This window comes from Carassius gibelio, chromosome A1 (genome assembly GCF_023724105.1).
Source record: "Carassius gibelio isolate Cgi1373 ecotype wild population from Czech Republic chromosome A1, carGib1.2-hapl.c, whole genome shotgun sequence".
Taxonomy (NCBI): Eukaryota; Metazoa; Chordata; class Actinopteri; order Cypriniformes; family Cyprinidae; genus Carassius; species Carassius gibelio.
This window is the reverse complement of record NC_068371.1, coordinates 22,140,490-22,165,946: the sequence shown is the minus strand read 5'-3', so window position 1 is coordinate 22,165,946 and position 25,457 is coordinate 22,140,490. Positions and strand designations below refer to the sequence as shown.

Here is a 25,457-nt window from a genome sequence, read left to right as displayed (position 1 = left end):
TTGTTCTGCATATAACATATTGATACGAGCTGTGACTGTTTCCTACACGTACAGGTTATTTTTCAGCAATAGGAAACCGGGACGTTTGGTCACCCTGTGTGTGTGTGTTCTTGTATATGGTTTATAAATATCTGAAATAGGTATTTCAATGTAAACATGGTTTGTGAGGACAATTCTTGTGCCCTCATAAACCAAATGGCTTTTAAAAAATACTATACGGTGTTTAATAGAAATTTTAAACATGCATTTTCTATGATGGATAGAGGTAGTGTATGGGGATATACAGTATAGAATACCGTTACGTTTATGGAGAGTCCCTGTAAACTACATATGCGTGTGTGAGAGAGAGAGCGAGAGAGAACTAAAAAGGCATTGGAACACGTTGCTAGAAACATCATACAGCGCTCGCTGTTCATGTCAGACTTCAGTGAGTTTATCCTCCTGGTCAATAGTCCACATTCGCCGTGGCGCTGCCGTCTTCATCTTTCTTCTTCTGTGGTTTTCCTAGTTCGTGATTGGTCAACTTCAGATAAATCAACAAATCGGCTCGTTCAACCGCACAAATGGCACAAATTCAGACCGATAGCTCACAAACTTTTTAGACATGTTTAAAAATGATCGGGAGGTCGGGAAGTGCTGGTAAGCCACTCTGCTCGGCTCGTAATTCATCGCAAATGATACGAGCCACGACCATACGAACATACGCGATTTCCAAACGATTGAAAAAAATCGCATGCGAACTCATACTACAGCAAAAATCGCACCGTGTACGCCCGCCTTAAGTACCAGCAGGCATGCAGGCCAACGCACACTAAAACAGCGCTTAAAGAAGCCTTCTCTTCCAGGCAAAGGGCATGATTTGGCACCCCCAGTTGGAGCTGTGGAACCTTTGTGTCTGGATCATCGATGGGAGTCCATATAACAGCGAGAGTGGGTGACACCATTTTAGAGACGCCTTTACGCCCTTAAATGGTCAGTCTTCTGTGACTGGTGTGCAGCATGAAGCCTGGACCCAATTTCTTATGATGTGTCCCATGTGCTGACATTTTTGCACGAGTTGCTGGACATTCAAGTTTATGTGGCAGCTATTGTAATAAATAATTCACTTGAAGCTTGCCAGTCAATTGGCAGAAATGACTTGTTTGTTAAGTTCTTGAATGGCGCCCAGAGATTGAATCCTCCTCGTCCTCAGACCGTGCCGATGTGGGACTTGATCATAGTCCTGATGGCCCTCCCTCTGAGCCTCTATCTTTACTTTAAATTGTACAGCAATTCATAGTTGCTACTTAAAAAAAAAAAAAAAAGAAATTACCATAAGTTATTAACAGGTATTTACTGCAACATTTTCACAACCATTACAAATATTTTTTTTACCATGTACTGGCATTGTCATGGCATCTTGTTATAATTGAAAGTTACTTTTTTTTCTGCTATATTGAGCACTAACAAAATTTTATTAATATTGCACTCATTATTTGTCTTCTGTTCATGCAAAGTATCTCATAGGGAAAGACAGGGTAAGACATTTTGAGTATTGCAGATTATGCATGGGCAACATCAATTCTTTCCTCATGAGAGCCAGCTAATAGGAAACTAGCATGTGTTGGCTGAACTGCATTCCCCTCCCTTCCTTGTTGCTAACACCAGGGATGCCAAAGTCGTTGCCACAGTAAGGGGGTTAGGGGAATAGGGTAGTTTGGATTTGTCGGGATATTAATGTCTCACAACTGGCTGCTCTTTAGTCAAATGGTTTTAACTTAAACATGTAAGCTGCACTTAAATTATTTTCAGCAGTGCGTGTTCTGAACATGGAATGGATTTCCTTTCACTTAAAGTGCTACCAGTGATGAGAGAATGCTTATCTGTGCATGTTCACTGCACCTGCTTGTGCCCTGGGACTGCAATAGGCATGTCATGGGGTGAAAGTTCAAGGTTAAAATTCCAGGGTTTAGCACGTAATGCTATAGTCGTATTTCACTTTCTTTGTATTGATGAAAGCAATCAGAGAAATACTTAACCTGCACTCCAGTGGGCACTTGCGACTTGTGAGTTTTTATGTGTGTGTGATGTGTTTTCTGTCAGTTGTCTGTGTTTCTTGTGCTTGTTGTGTCTTTCTGAATGGCTGGTAATAGTGTTGAATTCATGCTAAATAGAAATAAACTTCAGTTTTTAGCATCTACCTCTGAATGTCATGTGTGTGGTTGTAATTTTGGTAAAGAGCTCAGCTTTCATATAGGTGGGGTCTTTCCAACAGTAAGCCCAAAGAATGCTCCATTTCATTTGATAGTGTACACTTACACAGACGGTCAACACATGCACACTAACAAGTTAAATTTTTATATCAGTATATGGCTTAGTGTGTGATTATCAAATCTCAAAGCTATGATATAATTAAATAAATATATGTGCTGCATGTTTCAAAGTGAAGTGCGGCACAGTGTCTGATTTTATACATGAGAAGCTTATAATTAATCAAAATGTTTTATCAAAAACATGCAATTCCCCCTTTTTCCCCAAATTGCGCAGCCCTACTGCAAGTTATGACTGAAAAAAATGTGTTTACACTCAGTTGCTGTGGTCTGGCGCGATAAATAAATAAATAAATAATTGTTAGATGTATACATGGTTAGAATAACAAGCTGTACATGTACAATCTGTGTGTTATATACTACACTGAAAAAAAGTGTAGGATTGACTTAAAAAAAAAATTCACTTAGACATTTCTACAGTAGTAAATTTCACATTTAATTACATAGAAACCTCAAGTAACAAATGGTATGAAACATGCAATTTTGGTAGACTGAAATAGTATTTTCTTGTAAAACATACTAGCTGAAAAAAAAAAAAAGAAAATTACTGTGGGCTTTAGCAATCAAGATGTGATTAATCAGAGCATAGGACTTAACATTTAGCCTCTACCTGAACTATACAGTAGGCTAAAATTACTCACTGACGGAAATGTTTTGGAAAGCTAATGCAAAGATGATTCATGAGCAACATGCTTGTGGCCCGCTAACAAGATAAAGAAGCAATCTCTTCCTTACAGCCTTTTAGCTTAAAAACTGCTTAGCTTAGCCATTAGCCATGTTGTTGGAGAAAGGAATGAGTTTTATTTACTCGTGTAACACCTCCCTTCAGACCAGCAGCTGGCTAGGGACTCTATTTGTCCCGTTTTCTGTTTACACGGCTAGCACAAATGCTGATGTGCGCACATGCTATTCCTCCTTTCAGTCCTCCAGTAGTAGAGCTAGCCAAGCAAATGTGAAAGTCCTTTAGGAGTCTGTTCTCTGGATTGATGTGTGCCAGCAGCTAAGTGCATGGATAGTATTTTTATATTTTTTTAAAACAGAATGGGGCATTATAAATACTGGGATTCTTTTCATAATATAGGACCCATTTTATCTAGTACTGACATGAAGCAGCCTGTCACAGGGGCCTGTATGCTTTAAAATTAAAATTCCCTTGAGTGCTTCATTGGATGCATGCTGTGCATGTGTGTGTGTTAGTGTGATGTATGAGCAAGTTTTCTCTATGGGGTGTGCAATGGAGACTGTGTCAGCAGATCTGTCAGTTTTTGAGAGGAAGGCAGTTATTTTTCATAACCCATTTCTTCTGAAGTAGCACAGTTGAGCCCCAGTCCTTTACCCCAGACCACAGCAGATGCAATAGAGTGCCGTATTTCTCCCTGTCCCACCTGCATTAATTTCTCTTTAGCATCAAACCTGTCACTGCATTTGTTCTTTTGGTTTCATTTACTCACTTTAAGGGATGCCCAATAAAGCAAAAAATCTGTCTTGATTAAGTTTTAACATTCATCAATGAATTCCAGGTTTTCAAACATAGATAGCGACAAAGAGGCTAAACTTACGAACTGCAGCTTTAACAATGTTTACATAAAAGAATATCATATCTTAACATGCTCATGCTTCCAAGTTTCATTAGACATATTTGTATATGGTTTATATAAATCTTAGCAAGAATATATGAAAAATGTTTAGGTATAATTGCTATTGAATCAGACTCATCATTGATTCACACAATTAATCAAACTTACATATAACATAATTTTTGCCACTGCTGCAAACAAATAATTGAATCACACTGCATTGAATTCACTGAAACTAGAATGACCTAAAATGTAACATTTTTTGTTACTGTTGTCTAAATAAAAGAGACGCTAGTTTCTAACTAGTCGTTAGGAAATAGAAAAGAGCAAATTAATATGATATTCATGACTCTCTGTACTGGAGACTTGAATGTCCTCTGTATGTCTCCTCTCCTCTCACTGATTTGGTTACCATGGAGAACAGTATTCACCAAAGCAGGGGGTGGCTGGCACACTTATGCTTAGAGAACAGGACAGATTGTATTTACACCCATATAAATGTACACACACACGCACACAAACTTGCACAACATTCCTCATCTCTCTCTCTCTCTCTCTCTTTCCATATGAGCTGACCTCAGGTCTGCAGTTAAATTATACTTGTTTACGGTCTGATTTTTATGGGGTCTTCTAATACTTACTAGTTACTAGTGATCTCCCTTCACAATAAAATCCTATTCATACTATTCAGGAATACAGTTCCTGTCATCTCTCAGATTTAATCTCTCTCTCTCTCTCTCTCTCTCTCTCTCTCTCTCTCTTTCTCCCTCTCATAACAATGGCCAGGTCTTATTGGCCTACATTTTAAAATGTTTTATTTTCCCTCCTCAGTTCTTCAGTTGGGAAAGGGGATCTTGAATCAAGCCTTTGCAAGATGAGAAGCTTTAATGGCTTTAGCTGCCCTGGATGTTGTTGTGAACTGGCTTTTGGAGGAAAAAAAAATGAATCAGAGAGAAAGTGAATCCTCTATTGTGTGTGTGGCTCGAATTCCATCTAATTCAAGGATTAAAGCCTTGGATTATTATGCCCATCCTCGACTGCACAAAATTAGTGATGAGTAATCTAGCCGTCTATGCATGTAGTCCTTAACAAAACATATTCACATTTATTATGATTTTCTCTGTTCCTATTTAAACCCTTCTGATCATGATCTGCCAAACCAGTTTTCACTTATAGGTGTGAATTACTTTCTGTTTATAAATAAGAACATTTCCATTTTGAGAGCGACTAAAGGTCTGTGGTCCATTTTTTCAAGATCAAGATCATTGCAGTGGTATTTTCCCAGTGCCGTTGATAGAAATAGCACATGCTGCATTGTGTCATCACTGGATTGAATAATGGGAAGGGCTAGCAATAGTGTGGTGGGATTAGCAGAGATTGCTAATCCTTCCTGAGAATGTTTCTCTGGCTGGCTGACAGCTGTGGGCCTCTGCACAACTGATTTACCTCAGATTACGCTGGAGCTATGCCAACTGGATCCAATCAGGTCATGATGCTCTCTCGTCCCTTCTCTCTCACTCTCCCTCATATCCATCCCGTCCTAGAACAGCCTCTCTACTCTTTAAGATCAGGTCAACACCGAAATGCGACACATTTGTTGGCAAGGTATTTTGCACTGGCGACTCTTCAAGGACATTTGTTGTGGATGTTCATGGAGATGAAGGTTGACCCTGTGAGAGGGGATCCATTATCTAGGAGGACGCCACCATGTGAGTAGTGTGAAATAGTTAGATTGTCAACATTAGAAGTCATAATGTTTTCATTTGAACCTGTATGAAATATCAAACCTCTGTCATACATCACAGTACTCTAAATGAAGTGTTTTAGCTGTGTCTGTTGCAAAATATCCTGTTTTGATCATCAGGCGCTAAAGAGGACTAATGTTACAGGCTTTTCGGGGGATGATTTTTCCGTTCTCACGCCATTCATCGAATCGATAAAACATGCAGTGTCGGTTGCAGGGTGTGCATGTGATTTACACAGTTCTGTATCGCACAGACCTTTCGCTTCCTTTCCTTCTCATCCATTTTTTTCCCGCAGCCATCACAGCTGTATTTTACATTTAGTAATTTAGCAGATGCTTTTATCCAAAGTTACTTACAAATGAGGACAATACAAAGCAATAAAAAATACATTTATTAAGATAGGAGTGGATTTACTGTTATTCTAAGGGTGTTTTAAGAATCTGCTACTACATCAATAGATTGAACTTGTTGTCAAGGCAAGAGCTGTTCATTTGATTTAGCATTCCCGCTAATCATGTCAGATCAGGCTAGCTAAAAAGAAAGTGTGAGAGAGGGAGTGTAAGTGAGAAGGTGGGAGAAATATGGGCAGAGGAATTGAAGAAATATGGTGTCAGTAGAGGTATTTTAGGCAGCCTCAGTCATCTATCTCACAAATGAACCATTACAGGGATCAATAATAGGGCTTCATTTGGGGAAAAGGAAAGAGATGGGAGGAAGCGATTGACAAATATGAGGCTGATGATATAAAAACATATTCAAAAATCTAACCAGATGAAGAAAAAGAAGAAAAAAGCAGGTCAAGAAAGGTCAAAAAATAAATTTGAAGTGTAAGTGTTGGTGAGGATTAATTTACTCACCAAACCGATAAAACTTCCGTTAATCTTCGAAACATAAATTTTTATATATTTAATTAACATGACTGATTTCTGTCCCTTGATTTGAAATATGAAAATAGTTTGTTGTGTGAATTTGCAGCACGTTTCTGTATATTGGTTGGTTTGCATGTGTTGTTTCATTTGCAGTAAGTAAAGCTCTCCCGGCTTCCGTATGCACCCACTAGTAAAAGAATATAAACATTTTTATTTGATCTATATTATATCTGGTGTCTGAATAATTTTTGCTTTGAGTGTATGTGCGCTGATCAATACTTTTAAAGTCTGAAAGTTTTCAAAAATCATGGACATTCAATGGATTGGCAAATATCACGACGACAAAGTTTTAATTTGCATTTAAATGTCTCGAAAACTACAATAGGAATATAAAAAAAAAAGCCTTTGAGGGCTTTGAAACATTACGGTATGTCCTGTTTCAGTAGGAACTACTTGGACAACTGTACTTGTCAAAGTATTTATGGGGTTTTAATGTACAGTACTAACAGCTTTCAAGGCTTGTACTGAGATTACTAGAACTCCATCCTTTGAATGACTTTTCAAAATACTGTATAACTGCCAACAGCAATTAGCGCAATCCAGCAGGTGTAGGAAATAAACATAAAACAGTAGACTGACTGACTAACTTGAAAATAGACTCTTTTATACTTTACAGAGCTTGATTGTTCAGTGTGGTTGACTCAATCCTATAATATTGTCCTTGCCTATCGCACAAAGAAATTGCTACTTTAACATTATGCTAGCTAAATGTAGCGAATGGAAGTCCAATGTTTGTTATGTTTGATAGTGTGTGGATGTACTGAATCTAAGTACTTTATGCGTTTATGTATGTCTCTCTGTCTCTATGACAAGTTTACTAGTTTTTTTTATACTATAGGAGAATGTTTAAAACAATGTAATTAAAGTATTCTGAAGCCTAATATATTAGCTGTACTTTACATCTTCTTCATTTACAATGATCCTCAATCTCTGCCTACCTTAATAACACTTGTATTTGTCTATGCAGGTGATGTGGGTATGTAACCTGTGCAGGAAACAGCAAGAAATCCTAACTAAATCGGGAGAATGGTTTTCATCAGGGCCTGGGGGGAGGCCTCTTAGTGTGGGCGCTCCCCTCAATGTCCCTGAGTTGGAGAAGGACAGGAAGTTGCGCTCCAGATCACAGGCTCTGGTCACTAACGACACTCTTCCACCCAGCACTGGTGCTGGTGACCCCACCAAAGGAGCAGATAGGATGCCCGCCTCACGCTCCTGCAGTGAACCGCCACGAGACAAGTAGGCCAAAAAAACTTTCCTCAGTTAACACACATGCTTATCCTAAGTTATATTTCTTACTTTCTCCCCTGATCAAAATGAAGTATGCAATGCAGAAGTGCATATTCACTGATAGAACTCATCTAAAATATGCATTTGTATACTGTGTCAACTACTGTAGGGATGGGTCATAATAGTAGTCTTGTTGCCTATTCTGTGAGATCAGCTAGGATATATTTTTATTTATTTATTTAGTATTGCTGCATGGTAAAACCACAATAAAATTACCATCCCTGTCATACATCTCCTTTTAAGGTGTCACCCCGTATTTGTATCCATATTGTATTGTACTGTATCCAGCGTCTTGTGCATTGTAGTTTTGAAAACACTTTACAGTAATGTTCACATTAGTTAATGCACTGGGTATCATGAACCAACAATGAACAATATTTTTTTTTTCTTATTCTGGAAGCTACTTTTACAATACTTTTACACTGATACTTTTACAATGTCATTGCGGCTTTCGAAGCATGTAGATTTTGGTTATGTGGACTTTAAGTGGATTGGGGAAAAATTATGAGAAATAGCAAACATATCTTCATTCGTATTTCAATGAAATCCAAACACTTGGATTTGGGTTTGGATTGACATGTGACCGAACGCGAACAGAATTTATATTGAATGTTTTACAAACAAACACGATTAAATGAACAAAAGTATATTTGTTAAGATTAGCTCAGAATAATAAATGCTTTAAAATTAGTTGTATTTGGAATTGTTGTGGTTTGTTGTTAGTTCATACCAAATGCATTAACTAATGTTATTTAATTGGACCTTATTGCCATGTTTTTAAGATAGCACGTCAAATTATAAACAGCTCCAGAGTGAAGCAGTCCTAATTGAAAGTGAAAAAAAAGTGAAATACAGCCAAGTATGATGACCCATACTCAAAATTCATGCTCTGCATTTAACCCATCCAAAGTGCACACACACACAGCAGTGAACACACAATAACCGTGAACACACACCCGGAGCAGTGGGAAGCCATTTATGCTGCGGCACCTGGGGAGCAGTTGGGGGTTTAATGTCTTGCTCAAGGGCACCTCAGTCATTGTATTGCTGGCCCAAGATTCGAACCCACAACCTTAGGGTTAGGAGTTAAACTCTCTAACCACTATGTGATATTCAAAATATGTTGTGTTACAGTACATACCCCTACTGTCAACATAGAGTTTGTTCTATTTTAAGCTGGACATTTCAACAAAATCTGTTCATCCTGACCTGTTTTCAACTGGCAGTATGTGGACTGCAGCTCCTGCCTTGTAATCTCTTTATAAGATGACGTCTGTTGCTTGTGTTCCTATCAGATTCATATTCAGCTAAATCCTTTTTGGATTTGAATTCCCACAATTTGAAACACTGGGGTTAACAGGTGTTGTGCTATTTATTATACAAATAACTGCTACTGCAGCAGTTGTGATTGCAAATTGGTTGTAGTATTTGGAAATTCCAAATGCTATATCTGACACTCTTTCCAACTTCTGTCTAATCAATAATAGGAAGAGACCTGTGTCCCTGCATGAGCAGAATGGAAAGGTGATTGGACATGGAGAGAGAAGGCGAGGCCCTGGCCGGTTGTTATCACAGGCCTCTGAAGACCGAGCTCCAGGTGAGAAGCATGACAGCAGACGACTGGAGAGAGGGCACTCACAGGAACACCCAGAGAATGAGCCCAACCATCCCGAGCGGCGAAGGAGACAGGAGGATGAAGAGCGAGAGCGTCAAAGACGGGAGGAGGAGTACCAGACTCGTTACCGCAGTGACCCGAACCTCGCCCGCTACCCTGTTAAACCACAAAAGGAGGAACAGGAAATGCGTATGCATGCCAAAGTGTCCAAAATGCGTCAGGAGCGCCATCACAGTGACCTAGCCATCAACGAAGTTGGACTGATGCAAGATGGGAGTGAGGCTGCTGGATATCGCATGAGCAGGCAACGAATAACTAACAATGACAACCACAAGGCCTTTTTAGAAAACCATCGAGCTTATTCTGTGGACAGGACCGTGGGGGGTGGTGGCGGGGGACAAGGATCCCTTGCTAAACAGGGCCACAGTGGCCCTCAAGGGGGCCCTACTGGACCCCCAGACCTCAGGGACGGACAGAACTGGGGTCCAAAGGGGCATCTGGAACCTGGGTCTGCTGCTTTTCTGCACAGGGCTAAGCGGGAAAAAGCTGCAGAAATCATGCGTAAAGATTCTTCTCTTAGCTCGGACCAATCTGAGTCATTACGGCCACCTCCACCTAGAGGCTATAGACCGAAACGATGCCTCAACAAAAGGCAGATGTCCATCAGTAGCTCAGAAGAAGAGGGCGGCTCCACACCTGAATACACCAGCTGTGAGGATGTGGAGATTGAAAGTGTTAGTGAAAAAGGTAGGTCATCTTTATGTAGCTAATTTTATTGTGAAATAGCAACTAGAAACTCTTATTTACATACCCTAGTACAGTGGTAAATGTAGTGCTAATAATAAAATATATATATATTTTAACTTAAGACCCGAGAAAAACGTTTTTTTTTTTTTTTTGTCATTTTCAATGTCTTTACATTGTTTAGAGCATTAAACAATGATTTAAGATATTTCAGATTTAAGATTTATTGATATTAAGATATTGCTATGTCTTATGTGGGACTTAATTTCTTAAAAAATTTTTTTAAAAGACATGAATGAACATGCAAATGCAAAAACAATTTATTTTTTTTTAATTACCAATTATTATTTGTTTAGCTTTCAAGAATTTAATTAATTATTTTTTATTTATTTTTTATACCAAATTTTGCATAAAGATGATTCTCAACTATGTTATAACTATGCTATTATCAATATACCATTTTTGTTTCTTCAAAATGTGTGTAAAATGACCATAAACCACTGATCTATAATAGAGATCAGTGACATAAACAGTTTTTTTTTCATTATATACAATATATCTATAAACTAAATCAAGTAAGCTTAATAATGTGTTTTTTTGGGCAACGTAATGAAAAAAGAAGTGTAATAATGGGAGTAATAATTGACAAGATTTTCATAACAATATATATTATTTCATAAAATACTGAAATATAATTTTTTTCCCTATTCAATTATGTCTCCAAAAATGTGTAATAAACATGCTTTTATGTTTGAAATCAATGTCCTGTTTCGTAACAGAAAGTCATGTTTTGATTTGAAACCCCATAACATTTCCTGCTATGTTGATTTATGACTCACAATTAAAAAATAAGACGGATTTAAATGATATTTACAAAATATTATAATATTTCTATAAGAGTGTCACTAAATTAATTTCAGACATTTTTGATTACCAAGGGGAGGGAGTGGTCATGGTAAAACATCCAATCATTTGGTAACTCTAAAAAGCCCTGAATGTGCTCTATACAGGACATCCAGACTTGGCAAAACTGTGGCATGTACAGTCTCAGAGAAATTCACAAAGATATGATGTCCTCATATGAAGCTGCAGGGTCTTAAAAGGTTACGTTGTATATTTTTTTGTGATTGTGGCAGCAAGTGTAAACAGATTGATTTCTGATGGCTTATATTATGCAAAAGACTGGAGTAATGGCTGCCAAAAAGCTATGTTATTTATCCTGCTCTCTCTCCCTCTCTCTCTCTCTCACACACACACACACACAATCACACACACACACACATGTCTGGTCAGCTATCCTTGTGGGGACTCTCCATAGGTGTAATGGTTTTTATACTGTACAGACCGTATTTTCTATCGCCCTACACCAACCCTACCCCTAAACCTAACCCTCACAGGAAACTTTCTGAATTTTTAGATATTCAAGAAACTTCATTCTGTGTAATTTATTAGCTTGTTTACCCATGGGGACCTCAATTTAGGTCCCCACCGTGACACGAGTCCCCATGAGTCTGTGTGTATTCAGGTTTAGTCCCCACCAGAATAGAAAAACAAGTACACACACACACACACACAAAACAGATTCAGTATTTCTCAAAATGCTTTAAAACACACAGAAAATACAAATCAGGAATAATTACAGTAAACTGCTACCTCACACTTTATGGATTTAAAAGTTCAACTCTCACTTGTTCGGATTCAATGAATGCAAATAATTAACCTCCTTAAACAGCTTAAACATGCATGCTCAGCTCGGGTGGGTGAGTATCTATATATGCATGGACACGTCCACTGCAGCTTCGATCAGCTCCAGTTAGCTCTAAATGTTGTAAATCCGTTTTTAATAATCACATGTATATATACACTGCCTGCCCCCACCCCCATAACCAAAAAGTCTCTATTTGGATTTAAATAAGGAAATATTGACAAGTCTAGTATTGGAGCCATGTTTCTGCCATGTTATGTTTTGTAGCAACTCTTTTATCCCTAACTGATGCAGTGTGTAGCTTTTCATTTCTGAAAGATTTTGTTCAGTTTCCAATTTGTGAAAGAGTAGTTCAGTGAACATGAGGAATTTTCTTGTATGAATTGGTCACCACAGAGTTATGACCTTAACCCCATTGAAAGTCATCTGACTTTACAGAGTGGTTCTACTCTCCCATTGTCAGAATATCGGCCAACAATGACTGCAACTCTTAATGGAAATAAATATTGTGATGTTGCATAACATTGTTGAAACAATGCCACAACAAATGCAAAATGTTGTCAAAGCTAAAGGATATTTGAGAGATGAATTTATTTGTGCGGGCAGTGTAAAGTCAACTCCAGCACAACTCCAAAGACTTTCAATGGGGTTTAGGTCATGAATCTGTGGTGGCCAATCTTTCACAATTTGAGCCTGATTAATCTTTGCATTATCATCCTGGAATATAGACAGGGCTGTGTCTTTTGACATGGTTGTTTGAGGAATGAAAAGCTACCCACTGCATCAATTATGGTTTAAAGAATTGTTGCTAAACATACAGCATTCCAGAAACATGTTAACCCCTGCAAACTATATTCTTATTTAATTCCAGACGGTGATTTTTCTGGTTGGGCAGTGTAATTTCAAGTTTATAATCAGTACAATCAAGTTTATAGCTGTTACCTTTGATTACATTTTCACATCAAAGCCATAGATAGCCTTATGTTACATACGTCATAGGTGTTCAACCATGATGTGTAACCATGATGATCAGTCCTGAGTCTGAGATCTGTGAAACAAACCCTGCTTATTCATGTTTATTTTCAGTTGTTTTTTTGGAACATTTTTAGGGCACCAGATTTTGGAATTAGGTCAGCAGCTCTCTGACTTGCTTTCGTCAGTCCTGGTGTGCAGCATGTTCCAATTGGGGACTTTTTCATATTCATCTTTTAGTAACCCAAACCCATTCCAGTTTTGAGTGTGATTATGCTTTTGCTCTACCCATTACTATCAGCTGCAGGCCACAGGGTGTTGAAAGTCCTTGGCATTATATGTCGGTAGCTAATCAAGCTCTAATTTTCTTTTTTTTTTTTTTTTTTTAATATGATGAAATTGTGTGCACTTACAATACTAAAAAAGCTTACTGTGACATTAGCCCTAGCAAAATAAACAAGTTTGCCACTGTTTTCCAAAATGTACTGTCATTTTCATTGTAGAATGCAGTTAAACAAAGTAAATAATTTGATTTGATATAATTTATATTGTAGTGGAATTGTTTGTGTGTTTTAAAAGGGTTTAAGTTCAAGTTGGAAAAACACCCCGAAGCCAAATGCAAACATAATGTCCCCTGTCGGGGCCATGGCCTGATGAATCTGACTCGGGTCATTTCCCAGTCCCATCCTCCCATCTTCTCTCTATCACCCCCTGTCACTTGCTACTATGCTGTCCTAAGAAAACAAAAGATAGTAACTATAGGGGTATAGAAAAGAATCACCCCCCTTTAAAATAATCACATTTTGTTGCCTTACAGCCTGAAATGAAGACGGGCACAGTTTTTGTTTCAATGTTTTTTTTTTTTTTTAATTTCTAAATTTTTTCCTAAAAAGGACTTATAAAACTTAATCAGGTGTAGACTGTGTAAACTGTGATCAGCTGTGCAACTGAAGCAAACAATCAACTATGAGTGGCAAGGCACTGTCAAAAGATCTCTGGAATAAGGTTCAGTCAGGAGATGAATACAAAAAAAAAAAAAAAATTCAAAGGCTTTATCGGTGCCTAGAAGCCCAGTGAAGTTTATTATTAAGAAGTAGACGGTATTTGGTAAAACACAGACAATCCCTGGATCAGGACGTCACACAAACTGAATGAAAGAGCCAGAAGGAAACTCATCAGAGAGGTGAGCAAGAGAGCAGCAGTAACTCTGAAGCAGTTGCAGGAATTATGACGAAGAGTGTTCATTGTGTGCATGTAACAACAATATCACATTCTCTACAAATGTGACTAGTATGGGAGAGTTGCAAGAAAAACGCCACTCCTCAAGTAAGGCCACATGCAGTCATGACTGAGCTTTGCCAAAACACACCTTGAAGATTCTGAGGCAGATGAGACTAAATTAAAATGATTTGACCTCAACACCAAACGATATGTCTGACAGAAATCCAATACAACTCAACATCCAAATAACAGCATTCTCCAGTAAAGCATGAAAGTAGTAAGATCCTGTTAAGGGGCTCTTTCTCTGCAGCAGGGATGGAAGCACTTGTCCCTAATGTAGAGATTATGTTAATGGTAATAGTAATAGTCTATAGTAAATGCAATGAATCAGGAAACTTGATGAGGTAAAATAAACCCTGAATATGAGTTGACGTTCTATTAATATGTATTTACATGACAGTGCAGTAATTCTGGTTAAATGTTAAAAGAAATTCAACGGAGAGCATTGTGATTATAATTTTTATACAAAATACAATTATTATTAGTTATCATGCAGTCCTAACTCATTACAAGACTCATTAGAATTCATATTGCCTTAAAATGTTATGTTTAGTGACGTGACATTCAGCCAAGAATGATGACCCATACTCATAATTCGTGCTCTGCATTTAACCCATCTTAAGTGCACACACACACACACTGTGAACACACACACTGAGCAATGGGCAGCCATTTATGCTGTGGCACCCAGGGAGCAGTTGGGGGTTCAGTGCCTTGCTCAAGGGCACCTAAGTCATGGTATTGCCGGCCCAAGATTCAAACCCACAACCCTAGGGTTAGGAGTCAAACTCTCTAACCACTAGGCCACAACTTCCCCGTAAATATACACTCAGAACTCGAATATTTAGTTACGATTTTAATATTAGTTACGAATATACACTGCAACATGGTTAACCTGCATTTTTACTTTAAAGAGATATTTCTACATGATTTAATCATATAAAGTCGTTTTGGTGGTGTAAATTAGATTAATTCTGTGATATTAAATTATGTTTTTGAACTTAATAAAATCATTTAATTTAGATGTTACCTTTTTTGTTTTCATGATGTAACCATGTTTTTAATGAGGTATCTATTTTTTGGGCACTGAAAGTTGTTAGTTGCAGAGAAAAGTTGCAGAGCTAACGTGACTTTATTCCTGATAACTAGGATGAGCAAATATTGGACAGGAGCTTGCATTGTCAGTGATTGCTGAACAACAGCAAAACTTATAAACTTATTTTAATTCATTTAAAAAGTTTCTAAAGTCCACGTTCAAGTACTACAAAAAGTAAATAAACTAAATAAACTAATAAACTACACATACATGTAAGAAAAAAAGACTAAAACTTTAAATACATTTTTAATAAAAACAGAAAATGTAAAAATAAACTCTAATTAAAAATATTATTACCATATCAGTGATACTAAACTAAACACTTTCAAAAAGTATCTATCTTGAAGCTGCACAGTTTTTCTCTATTATGGCAGTCATCATGCTTCTACAGTTCTATTCTGGATTAATTACATGTTTATAATTGTCAATTTCTATTGTGCAGGTGACTGGGACTGTCATCCTCTGGATCCCACTGTGTGGCATGTAAGTATTTAAATTTGGTTTGAATCATATATTGCAGTCAAGTATCAGTGGCAATGGGTGTAATAGCAGAAACAGCAGTTGTTTGATTACAGCGCTTCTGTAGCTGAACTCACTGATTTGTATATTCACATATGACATGCCAGCATGTGTGTTCTACATTAATGTGACTGAAAAAGCATTGTTCGGTTCCTCGCAGCATCCAGTAAGCTGGCAGCCATCCAAAGAGGGAGATCATTTGATTGGCCGCATCACTCTAAGTAAGCGCTCCACCATGCCACGAGAAGCTGGTTCCCTACTGGGTCTGAAGGTGAGCTTGTCAATGACAATTTACACTAGCAAATCACATTTTTCTCTGTATCTTGCCCTTGCACTACATTAAAGGTGTGGTCACATTTACTGATTTTTATTAAAATTTCAACGCCGAAAATAAAGTGGGACCAGATGTGACAAAATACAGTCAGTAATATGGGAATAATGATGACCAATAAAACATTCAAAGCTATTCTGCCAGCAAGCCAACAAACTAGTCCTAAATAACGGCTTCCTATGCAGCTTTTTTTATGGATTATTTTATTAAATTGAAGTGTAGTATTATACAAAACTGGCTGAGTAGACTGAGTGCCTCGTCCATTGTGGATTTTCAGTTTTGCTTTAATTTTAAGTTATGGATCTCCACCAACACAGAAGTCACTGCTGAACAAAGAGGCTTGCTTTTGGTCTGTGCTGTAAATTTGTGAGTCAAAGTTCACCAAATATGAACCCACAGTCAGGTGAAATTTCTTATTGCACAAATGACTGTTAAAATGGCTGGATTTCGCCTTTTTGATGAGCAGTTGTAAATATGACTGCACCATTTGTCAGGAACACACAACGGGACACAGATGCAGGTATAGTGTGAGAATTTATTCAAAAAAAGTCCAAAAGAAAAACTCCCTCCAACTAACAAAAACAGGCCGGGAAATAATAGAAAAATGTCCAGCAGGAAAATAAGAGACTTGAATGTCCTTTCATAAACACCCGGCAGGGGGCGCCCGACGGCGCGGCCGCGTAGGAAGTGGAGGAGGGAGGAGAACACGAGAGAGCCCGTCACGGAGCAAACCAAAAACACTTCTGAGGAATGCAGGTGTCCGGTCTAGTAAATGAGGGGGGGAAAAAAATAGAAAAAGCAAAACAAAACCAGTAGCAGCAGACAATGGCACGACAGAGCAGGACTAGACAGAATGGCTACACATGGACTGTAGTCGAACGACGATCTGGCACCGATTGGCGCGACAGACGGGAATAAATAGAGGAAGAGATGGACAGACATTGAATGCAGGTGAGTGGAGTCAAACAATTAGAAGCGGAAACTGTAGTAATGAGGGGGAGGGAGGAACGCCACAGATAGGTGCAAGACGAACGATCAAAACCAAAACAAAACACCATGTGCGCATGAAATGACGACATAAACCAAAACACACACCGAAGAACAGGGTGATCAGACAGCTGACATGACAGTAACAGTACCCCCCCTCTGACGGACGCCACCAGGCGCCGCAGGAAGGGGCTCACCTCGTCGCTGGTAGAAGTCCTCGACCAGTGTCCGATCCAAGATGTCCCGGGCCGGGACCCAGCTCCTCTCCTCTGGGCCATAGCCCTCCCAGTCCACAAGGTATTGAAAGCCCCGACCCCTACGTCGGACATCTAGCAACTTCCTCACTGTATAGACCGGGGAGCCATCCACTAGACCGGGGGGGGGGGGGGGGGGGGGTTGGTGTTGGGGCAGATGGAACAAGATGGGAATGGAACACAGTTTTAACCCTGGAAACATGGAAAACAGGGTGTACCCGACCAAGCGTGGTAGGGAATTTGAGCTGCACCGCCGCCGGACTCAGGACCTTGGTGATACGGTATGGGCCAATGAACCTGGGTGCCAACTTGCGTGAGGCTACCCTGAGAGGCAGGTCCTTGGTGGAAAGCCATACCCTTTGACCACACACATAGCGGGGAGCAGGAGTCCGGTGACGATCGGCCGCTGCTTTGGTCCGCCTACTAGCCTGGGCCAAGGCCGCCTTAGCTTTCTTCCAGGTGCGTCGACACCGTCGGACAAAAGCCAAAGCAGACGGGACCGCAGCTTCGGGTTCCTGTGTGGGAAACAAGGGAGGTTGATAACCAACAGAACACTGGAATGGGGACATACCTGTGGCAGAAGCCGGAAGGGAGTTATGGGCGTATTCTACCCAGGACAGCTGTTGACACCAGGAGCTGGGATTGTGGGATGTCAGGCAGTGAAGAGTGCGTTCCAAATCCTGGTTTGCCCGCTCGGACTGCCCGTTGGTCTGGGGATGGAAACCTGATGACAGACTCGTAGAGGCCCCGATCTGCTGACAGAACTCCCTCCAAAACCGAGAGACAAACTGGGGACCCCTATCGGAGACCACATCGACTGGAAGACCATGAATCCGGAATACGTGATCAACCATCACCTGAGCAGTCTCTTTGGCTGAGGGGAGCTTGGGAAGGGGAATGAAATGGGCCGTCTTAGAGAAACGGTCCACCACCGTAAGAATGACGGTGTTACCCATGGATTCTGGGAGGCCAGTGACAAAATCAAGGGCCAAATGTGACCAGGGGCGGGAAGGGATGGGCAACGGGTGGAGCAGACCAACGGGAGGCGCATTGGAAGTCTTGTTCTGAGCGCACACAGAGCATGCAGCCACGAACTGCCTGACATCCTTGGCCATGGATGGCCACCAAAATCGCTGACGGATGGCAGCCAGCGACCTCCGGACTCCTGGATGACAGACTAGCCTGGACGAGTGACCCCACTGGATCACTTCAGAGCGCAACTTGGTGGGAACAAACAGATTACCCGCTGGACCCCCCTTCGGCACAGGACCCTTAAGTAGAGCCTCCTCTACTCGTCTCTCGATGTCCCAAGAGAGGGATGCCACCACCACCCCCTTGGGCAAGATGGTGTCTGCAGACTCCCTCCCCTCAGGAGCCTCGAAAAGACGAGAGAGTGCATCGGGCTTGATATTCTTGGACCCGGGCCTGTATGACAGGGTGAAATTGAACCGACCAAAGAAGAGGGCCCAGCGAGCCTGTCGGGAGCTCAGCCTCCTGGCCGAACGGATGTACTCGAGGTTCTTATGATCCGTCCAGACCAGGAAGGGCTGAGCCGCGCCCTCCAACCAGTGACGCCACTCCCCCAAAGCCAGCCTGACTGCCAACAACTCCCGATTACCTATGTCGTAATTCCGTTCTGGGGGACTCAGGCGGTGGGAGAAGAAGGCACAGGGATGCACCTTACCATCTTCGTGTGACCGCTGAGATAGGACCGCGCCCACACCGACATCTGAGGCATCCACCTCAACAATGAATTGACGTTCAGGGTCTGGAATAGACAAGACAGGAGCAGAGATAAAACGGGACTTTAATTTATCAAAGGCCTCCTGTGCCCCAGTATTCCACTTGAACAGTACCTTGGGAGAGGTGAGTGCCGTTAAAGGTGCAGCAATCTGACCAAAGTTCCGGATGAACCGCCGATAGAAGTTGGCAAACCCCAGGAACCGCTGCAGAGCTTTACGAGAGTCAGGAGCTGGCCACTCGGCAACGGCCCTTACCTTACAGGGGTCGGCTTTGATCTCCCCCGCCGAAACAACGAACCCCAGGAACGGAACCGACTGGGCATGGAAAACGCACTTCTCCGCCTTAACATAGAGCTGCTTCTCCAGCAGCCGTTGTAACACCTGGCGAACATGCTGAGTGTGTACCTGTAGAGATGGGGAAAATATCAAGATATCATCAAGATACACGAAGACGAATTGATTCACCATGTCTCTCAACACGTCGTTAACCAGGGCCTGGAAGACAGCTGGGGCGTTGGTCAGACCAAATGGTAAGACCCGGTACTCAAAGTGTCCCGTGGGCGTGTTGAAAGCTGTCTTCCACTCATCCCCCTCACGTATACGAATCAGGTGGTAGGCATTTCGAAGGTCCAGCTTGGTGAAGACCTTGGCTCCCTGCAATAGCTCAAAGGCAGACGACATAAGAGGCAACGGGTACCTGTTCTTAATAGTGATGTCATTCAGGCCTCGGTAATCTATACAAGGACGCAAGGAGCCATCCTTCTTCTTGACAAAGAAGAAGCCAGCACCTGCAGGAGATGAAGAGGGTCGGATGAGACCGGCTTTGAGGGATTCATTAATGTATTTGTCCATGGCCTCTCTTTCAGGGCCTGAAAGGGAAAACAAGTGACCCTTGGGCGGAGAAGTGCCTGGGAGGAGCTCAATGGCACAGTCATAAGGACGATGTGGAGGTAACGAGGTGGCCCGGGACTTACAAAACACCTGGCACAGGTCGTGGTACTCCACCGGGACCCCCTTCAAATCAGCAGCCTCCACCTGTAAGACAGGACACACAGACACAGGAAAAGAGGCAGCACCCAAACAAGACGCATGACAAAACTTACTCCAGGACAAGACAGAGTTGCTCGACCAATCCACGTGAGGGCCATGTTGCACCAACCACGGGTGCCCCAGGACAATGGGAGCACTCGGGGATTCAAGAAGGTACAGCGTGGTTACCTCACGGTGATTGCCCGAGACTATTAGATTGACAGGAGGGGTAGCATAGGAGACAGTGGTGATCAAAGTGCCATTCAATGAACGGGCAGGAATAGGTTCAGGAAGAGGAATGACAGGAATCCCCCAACGGGTGGCTAGAGAGAGGTCCATAAAGTTGCCCTCAGCTCCCGAGTCAACCAGTGCTGCACAGGAGTTAGAGATATCACCAAACTGAATTGAGACAGGAAGGAGAGTGCGAGAGGAGGGGGAATGCAATAAAGGGGTAGCGCTCACCAGGATCCCCCTCTTTACTGGTGAGCCTTGACTTTTAACGGACAGCCTGCTGCGAAGTGACCGGACTTGCCACAATACAGACATAGCCCTTGGGTGAGTCTTTGCTGCTTCTGTTGCGGAGTGAGCCGAAGGTGCCCCACCTGCATAGGCTCCGGCTCAGTGGTTTCGGTGGGGGAAACAGGTGACGACTCCTCGGTCCTCCAGGGTGGACGAACTGCCAGGCGCTGACGGCGGCGACGAAGGCGACCCTCGATCCGCAACGCCATATTAACGAGATCGTCAAAGTCCCGAGGCAAGTCCTGAGTGGCCAGCTCATCCTGGATGTCATCATCTAGCCCTGCACGGAACATAGCTCGACAGGCCCCCTCATTCCAATCGCAGGTCACTGCCAGAGTCTTGAAATGAATAGCGTAGTCCGTTACTGAGCGACCCGCCTGACGGAGCCGTGCTAGCTGGTCAGCCGCTTCCTGACCTCTGGCAGAGCGGTCAAATAGCCTCTCCATCTCCTGGCGGAAATCCTTAAAAGAGGCGCAACAAGGGGCTTGAGTCTCCCAGACGGAAGTACCCCAGTCTCTAGCTTTACCAGTTAGAAGAGTCAATACATAAGCCACTTTGGACATCTCAAGAGCGTATGTGCGTGGCTGCAAGGCAAACACCACCGAACACTGGGACAAGAAGGCCCGGCAGGAATTGGGGTCTCCATCGTAGGGTGGTGGCTTATTGCATCGGGGCTCAAGCTCATGGCGAGGAAGATGGTGAGCTGCACCACCCTTTGCAGCCTCTCGTTGCAGCTCTTGGATGCGGGTGGTCAGCTCAGCCACTTGGTTGGCTAAGAACTCCACCTCCCTTGTGGTGTTCGTCAATCTGGCTTCGTGCTGGCCCAAAAGAACACCCTGCTGGGTGACTGCGGTTCTGACAGGATCTGCGCCTGCTGTGTCCATCTTGGCCAGATCGTTCTGTCGGGAACACACAACGGGACACAGATGCAGGTATAGTGTGAGAATTTATTCAAAAAAAGTCCAAAAGAAAAACTCCCTCCAACTAACAAAAACAGGCCGGGAAATAATAGAAAAATGTCCAGCAGGAAAATAAGAGACTTGAATGTCCTTTCGTAAACACCCGGCAGGGGGCGCCCGACGGCGCGGCCGCGTAGGAAGTGGAGGAGGGAGGAGAACACGAGAGAGCCTGTCACGGAGCAAACCAAAAACACTTCTGAGGAATGCAGGTGTCCGGTCTAGTAAATGAGGGAGGGGAAAAAATAGAAAAAGCAAAACAAAACCAGTAGCAGCAGACAATGGCACGACAGAGCAGGACTAGACAGAATGGCTACACATGGGCTGTAGTCGAACGACGATCTGGCACCGATTGGCGCGACAGACGGGAATAAATAGAGGAAGAGATGGACAGACATTGAATGCAGGTGAGTGGAGTCAAACAATTAGAAGCGGAAACTGTAGTAATGAGGGGGAGGGAGGAACGCCACAGATAGGTGCAAGACGAACAATCAAAACCAAAACAAAACACCATGTGCGCATGAAATGACGACATAAACAAAAACACACACCGAAGAACAGGGTGATCAGACAGCTGACATGACACCATTAAAGGTTCACTAGCTGCAAATTGGAGCTTTGCCTTTTTTCTAGTCATTGTTTGCTAGTTACGATATATAAAGGTTATTAAAACAGTTATTATAGTCAACAATCTAAAACAAAAACCATAAAAAACTTGCAATGCATTTAAACTATGCATTTTATCAGTGTGTGTGTTCTCTTACACTTGACTGAACCTATAACCTTAGTGTTGCTTGTGCCATACGCTACAAAATGTTTGTGTAAATATGCTGAAGAACAGTACTTAGTTTGTTACTGCAGATTGTGAGTAAACATAGTTCCCTGTCAAGGGAACTTCGAACTGCGTCCTCTGAAGGGACACTATGGGGAACACCTCGTCGTGACCCGTGTCTGAAGCATACTTTGAAAAACGGCAACATGTTGGCCAGCGACAGCCTCTGACGTCGCTACCGGCGCGACTATAAATATGCGCCCGTAGGACCCGTCACTCATCTTGTTCGTCTTCATTGACTGTTTTGTTTGAAGCGTGCATCTGAGAAACGACCAGAACGGTAAGAGGGATCTATTATTGTTATCATGGCATCCACTAGCAAGGCGTTTAAACAGTTTGTGCATCCATGTCAGCTTTATTTGACCACCTGATGACACACACACTCTTTGCGTCTCTTGTTTGGGCGAAAAACACGCGCGCAATGTCCTTGAGGGGGCAATCTGCGCGCACTGCGAGCGTTTGTCTATGAAAAAGCTCCGTTCTCGTTTGTCTCTCTTTTCGAGAAAAGAGGGACAGCCATCTGGATCTCGCGGCTCAGGACCCGCCGTTGCCGAGGCACGGAGGAGAATGAGCTTGTGGGGATCACAGGTGGATCTCGCTGAGGAGTGTAGAGAGGGACTTTTCCTCTCACACTCTCCGGCGGCAAACGAGAGCGAACTTCGAGAGGAAGATGCGTTATCATTAACCCCTTCTGACACTGAAGTTAGTGCTCTGCTGGGTTCTGGGTTCTATGGCAGTGCTTCAGGCTTACCAGGCTGACCTGCTGACGGACCTGGATACAGGCGAGGGCCTTTCGCCTGACCAGGTAGCTGAGCCGAGCCGCACCACAGACCTCTCTCTCCGGGCTACCAAGCAGGCCGCCTCTGCAATGGGCAGAGCTATGGGCAGAGCCCCTCCTTTGTGACAGGCAAGACTTGGTAATAGACAATGCTAAGTTCTTAGCCATATCCCTTTAAAGGAATCTTTTGTGATTCCAAGCCTTCAGCTCTACCCCGGGCTGAGGCCCCACAGGTAAGTTGGGTATGTAGCTTAGGCCTTTGGCCATAAGGGATAATGTCATGGACAGCCGTCGAACCATCCCAGAGCCGACTCCCGGTGAAATGGTAGAGTTGGTACTTAGTGTTTGCCATGTTTCTGGCCTGCACTCCCCTCAGCATGGCGGCGTGGGTATACTGTTACCCATAGTGTCCCTTCAGAGGACGCAGTTTGAAGTTCCCTTGACAGAGAACGTCTCAGGTTACGAATGTAACCATGGTTCCCTGAGAGGGAACGAGACACTGCGTCCTCTAGCTCCCTGCCATGCTTCGGACGCAAGCTTCACGAAGAAGATAAGTGACGGGTCCTACGGGCGCGTATTTATAGTCACATCGGTAGTGACGTCAGAGGCTGTCGCTGGCCAACATGTTGCCGTTTTTCAAAGTATGCTTCAGACATGGGTCACGACGAGGTGTTCCCCATAGTGTCCCTTCAGAGGACGCAGTGTCTCATTCCCTCTCAGGGAACCATTATTACATTCGTAACCTGAGATGTTATGTTACTGTGTTCATACATATAGGCCAGAAGAGAACATTTTTTTCTCCATTTCTGTCATCTGATGGGGTTTGGTTTTTTTTTTCAATGTCACCTTCTGGCTTGTTTATTTGGTGTTTAAAAGATGCTAAAAAAATCAGTAATATCATCAACATGACAGCACTGGCGCTTTCAGATGAGAGCAAAACTTAAACTGACTCAAGCTGAATAATGGCACTGCTGTTCTCCGTAGAGCTGCTTATCGCTGAATTGAAATGGTTTCATAATGAATTAGCTTTACACAGTTATTGAACTGATCTGAATCAACACTGACTGGAGCTGAAAAATGATACTGTTGTCTTGTTAGAATTTTGGATTTGCCTTATTTTTGAAGTTTGCGTCGCCGATTCTGTTAATTTCCTGTTTAATACTGTAAAGCTGCTTTCAAACAAAAATACTGTAAAGCCGCTTTCTGTTGTATAAAGTGCTGCAAAATAAAGGTGACTTGACATGATTTGACTCATCTGTCCTGTGCAGGTGGTTGGTGGGAAAATGACAGAGTCAGGGAGATTGGGGGCCTTTATCACCAAAGTAAAGAAAGGAAGTTTGGCTGACATTGTAGGCCATTTACGAGCAGGTAATAATTATTTAATTTTGTAAGAAAACGGCAGTATTAGAAATTTTTATTTGTGCTTTATAAATGTTTTCTGCTAGATCTCCTTTGATATTTTTGGTTGCATATCTACGTGTAATTTTTCACAGCTCATTATTCAGTCAGTCTGTCTATGTAGGACACCGCAGTGCTAAATGGTTTCTTTTTTTGATTTCAGGCGATGAGGTGCTGCAGTGGAATGGAAAGGCATTGCCTGGAGCAACTAAAAAGGAAGTGTACAATATTATTCTGGAGTCCCAGTCAGCACCTCAAGTGGAAATAGTTGTTTCTAGACCGATTGGGTAAGCTAAACAAACCACAAAAAAATAAAATTAATAAATATATAAATTAAGCAATTAGTTTGGCAATGAAAAATAGAAAACAAACCTTTGGTTATATTAATGACTATAGTGATTTTTCTTCCTGTTGCATGTCAAAGATGTATTCAACATATTCTGTCCAAAAACTTCTTGACAAAGGTCTATAGAGCATATCAGTAAGTAAACAGGAAGTATCTAAGAGTGTTCTTCTTTCCAGTGTCCCCATTGTTACCCTACATGCTCCAGACCCTCCTCTCACCATTAAAACTGTTCACCCAGTGCATTAGAGCGATCCTTCGGTTCCCTATTCTTTCCTGTGTCAGGACAGTTTTGCCGTGACATCTCAAGAGAGAATGTGCAGTCAAGTTAGTGTGTATGTGTGTGGAAAAACTGACAGAGAGAGAAGCTAATGATCCGTCAACTGACATTATTTTCTCCTGTGTTCTACAGAGATACACCACGGATTCCAGGGACATCACATCCTCCTCTAGAATCAAGTAGGTTTTGTGACTTCAGTTTAAAAATATAGCACAGTGATAGTTCAAAT

At 42.1% G+C, this 25,457-nt stretch overlaps 1 protein-coding gene across 14 annotated transcripts in view; it reads left to right on the top strand.

Moving 5' to 3' along the window:
- The window catches only part of LOC128015755 (regulating synaptic membrane exocytosis protein 1-like), a 79,446-nt gene that overhangs the window by 22,243 nt on the left and 31,746 nt on the right, over positions 1 to 25,457 (top strand). For 12 of the 14 annotated variants that reach the window (XM_052599899.1, XM_052599915.1, XM_052599863.1 and 9 more), the window contains exons 3-10: positions 1,497 to 1,517; positions 7,528 to 7,796; positions 9,335 to 10,209; positions 15,703 to 15,743; positions 15,940 to 16,050; positions 24,476 to 24,575; positions 24,769 to 24,892; positions 25,361 to 25,407. In XM_052599899.1, coding sequence (XP_052455859.1) covers positions 1,497 to 1,517; positions 7,528 to 7,796; positions 9,335 to 10,209; positions 15,703 to 15,743; positions 15,940 to 16,050; positions 24,476 to 24,575; positions 24,769 to 24,892; positions 25,361 to 25,407 — 1,588 coding nt within the window. The remainder of the gene's footprint in view (positions 1 to 1,496; positions 1,518 to 7,527; positions 7,797 to 9,334; positions 10,210 to 15,702; positions 15,744 to 15,939; positions 16,051 to 24,475; positions 24,576 to 24,768; positions 24,893 to 25,360; positions 25,408 to 25,457) is intronic. The other 2 variants (XM_052599987.1, XM_052599873.1) reach the window with 1 other exon arrangement.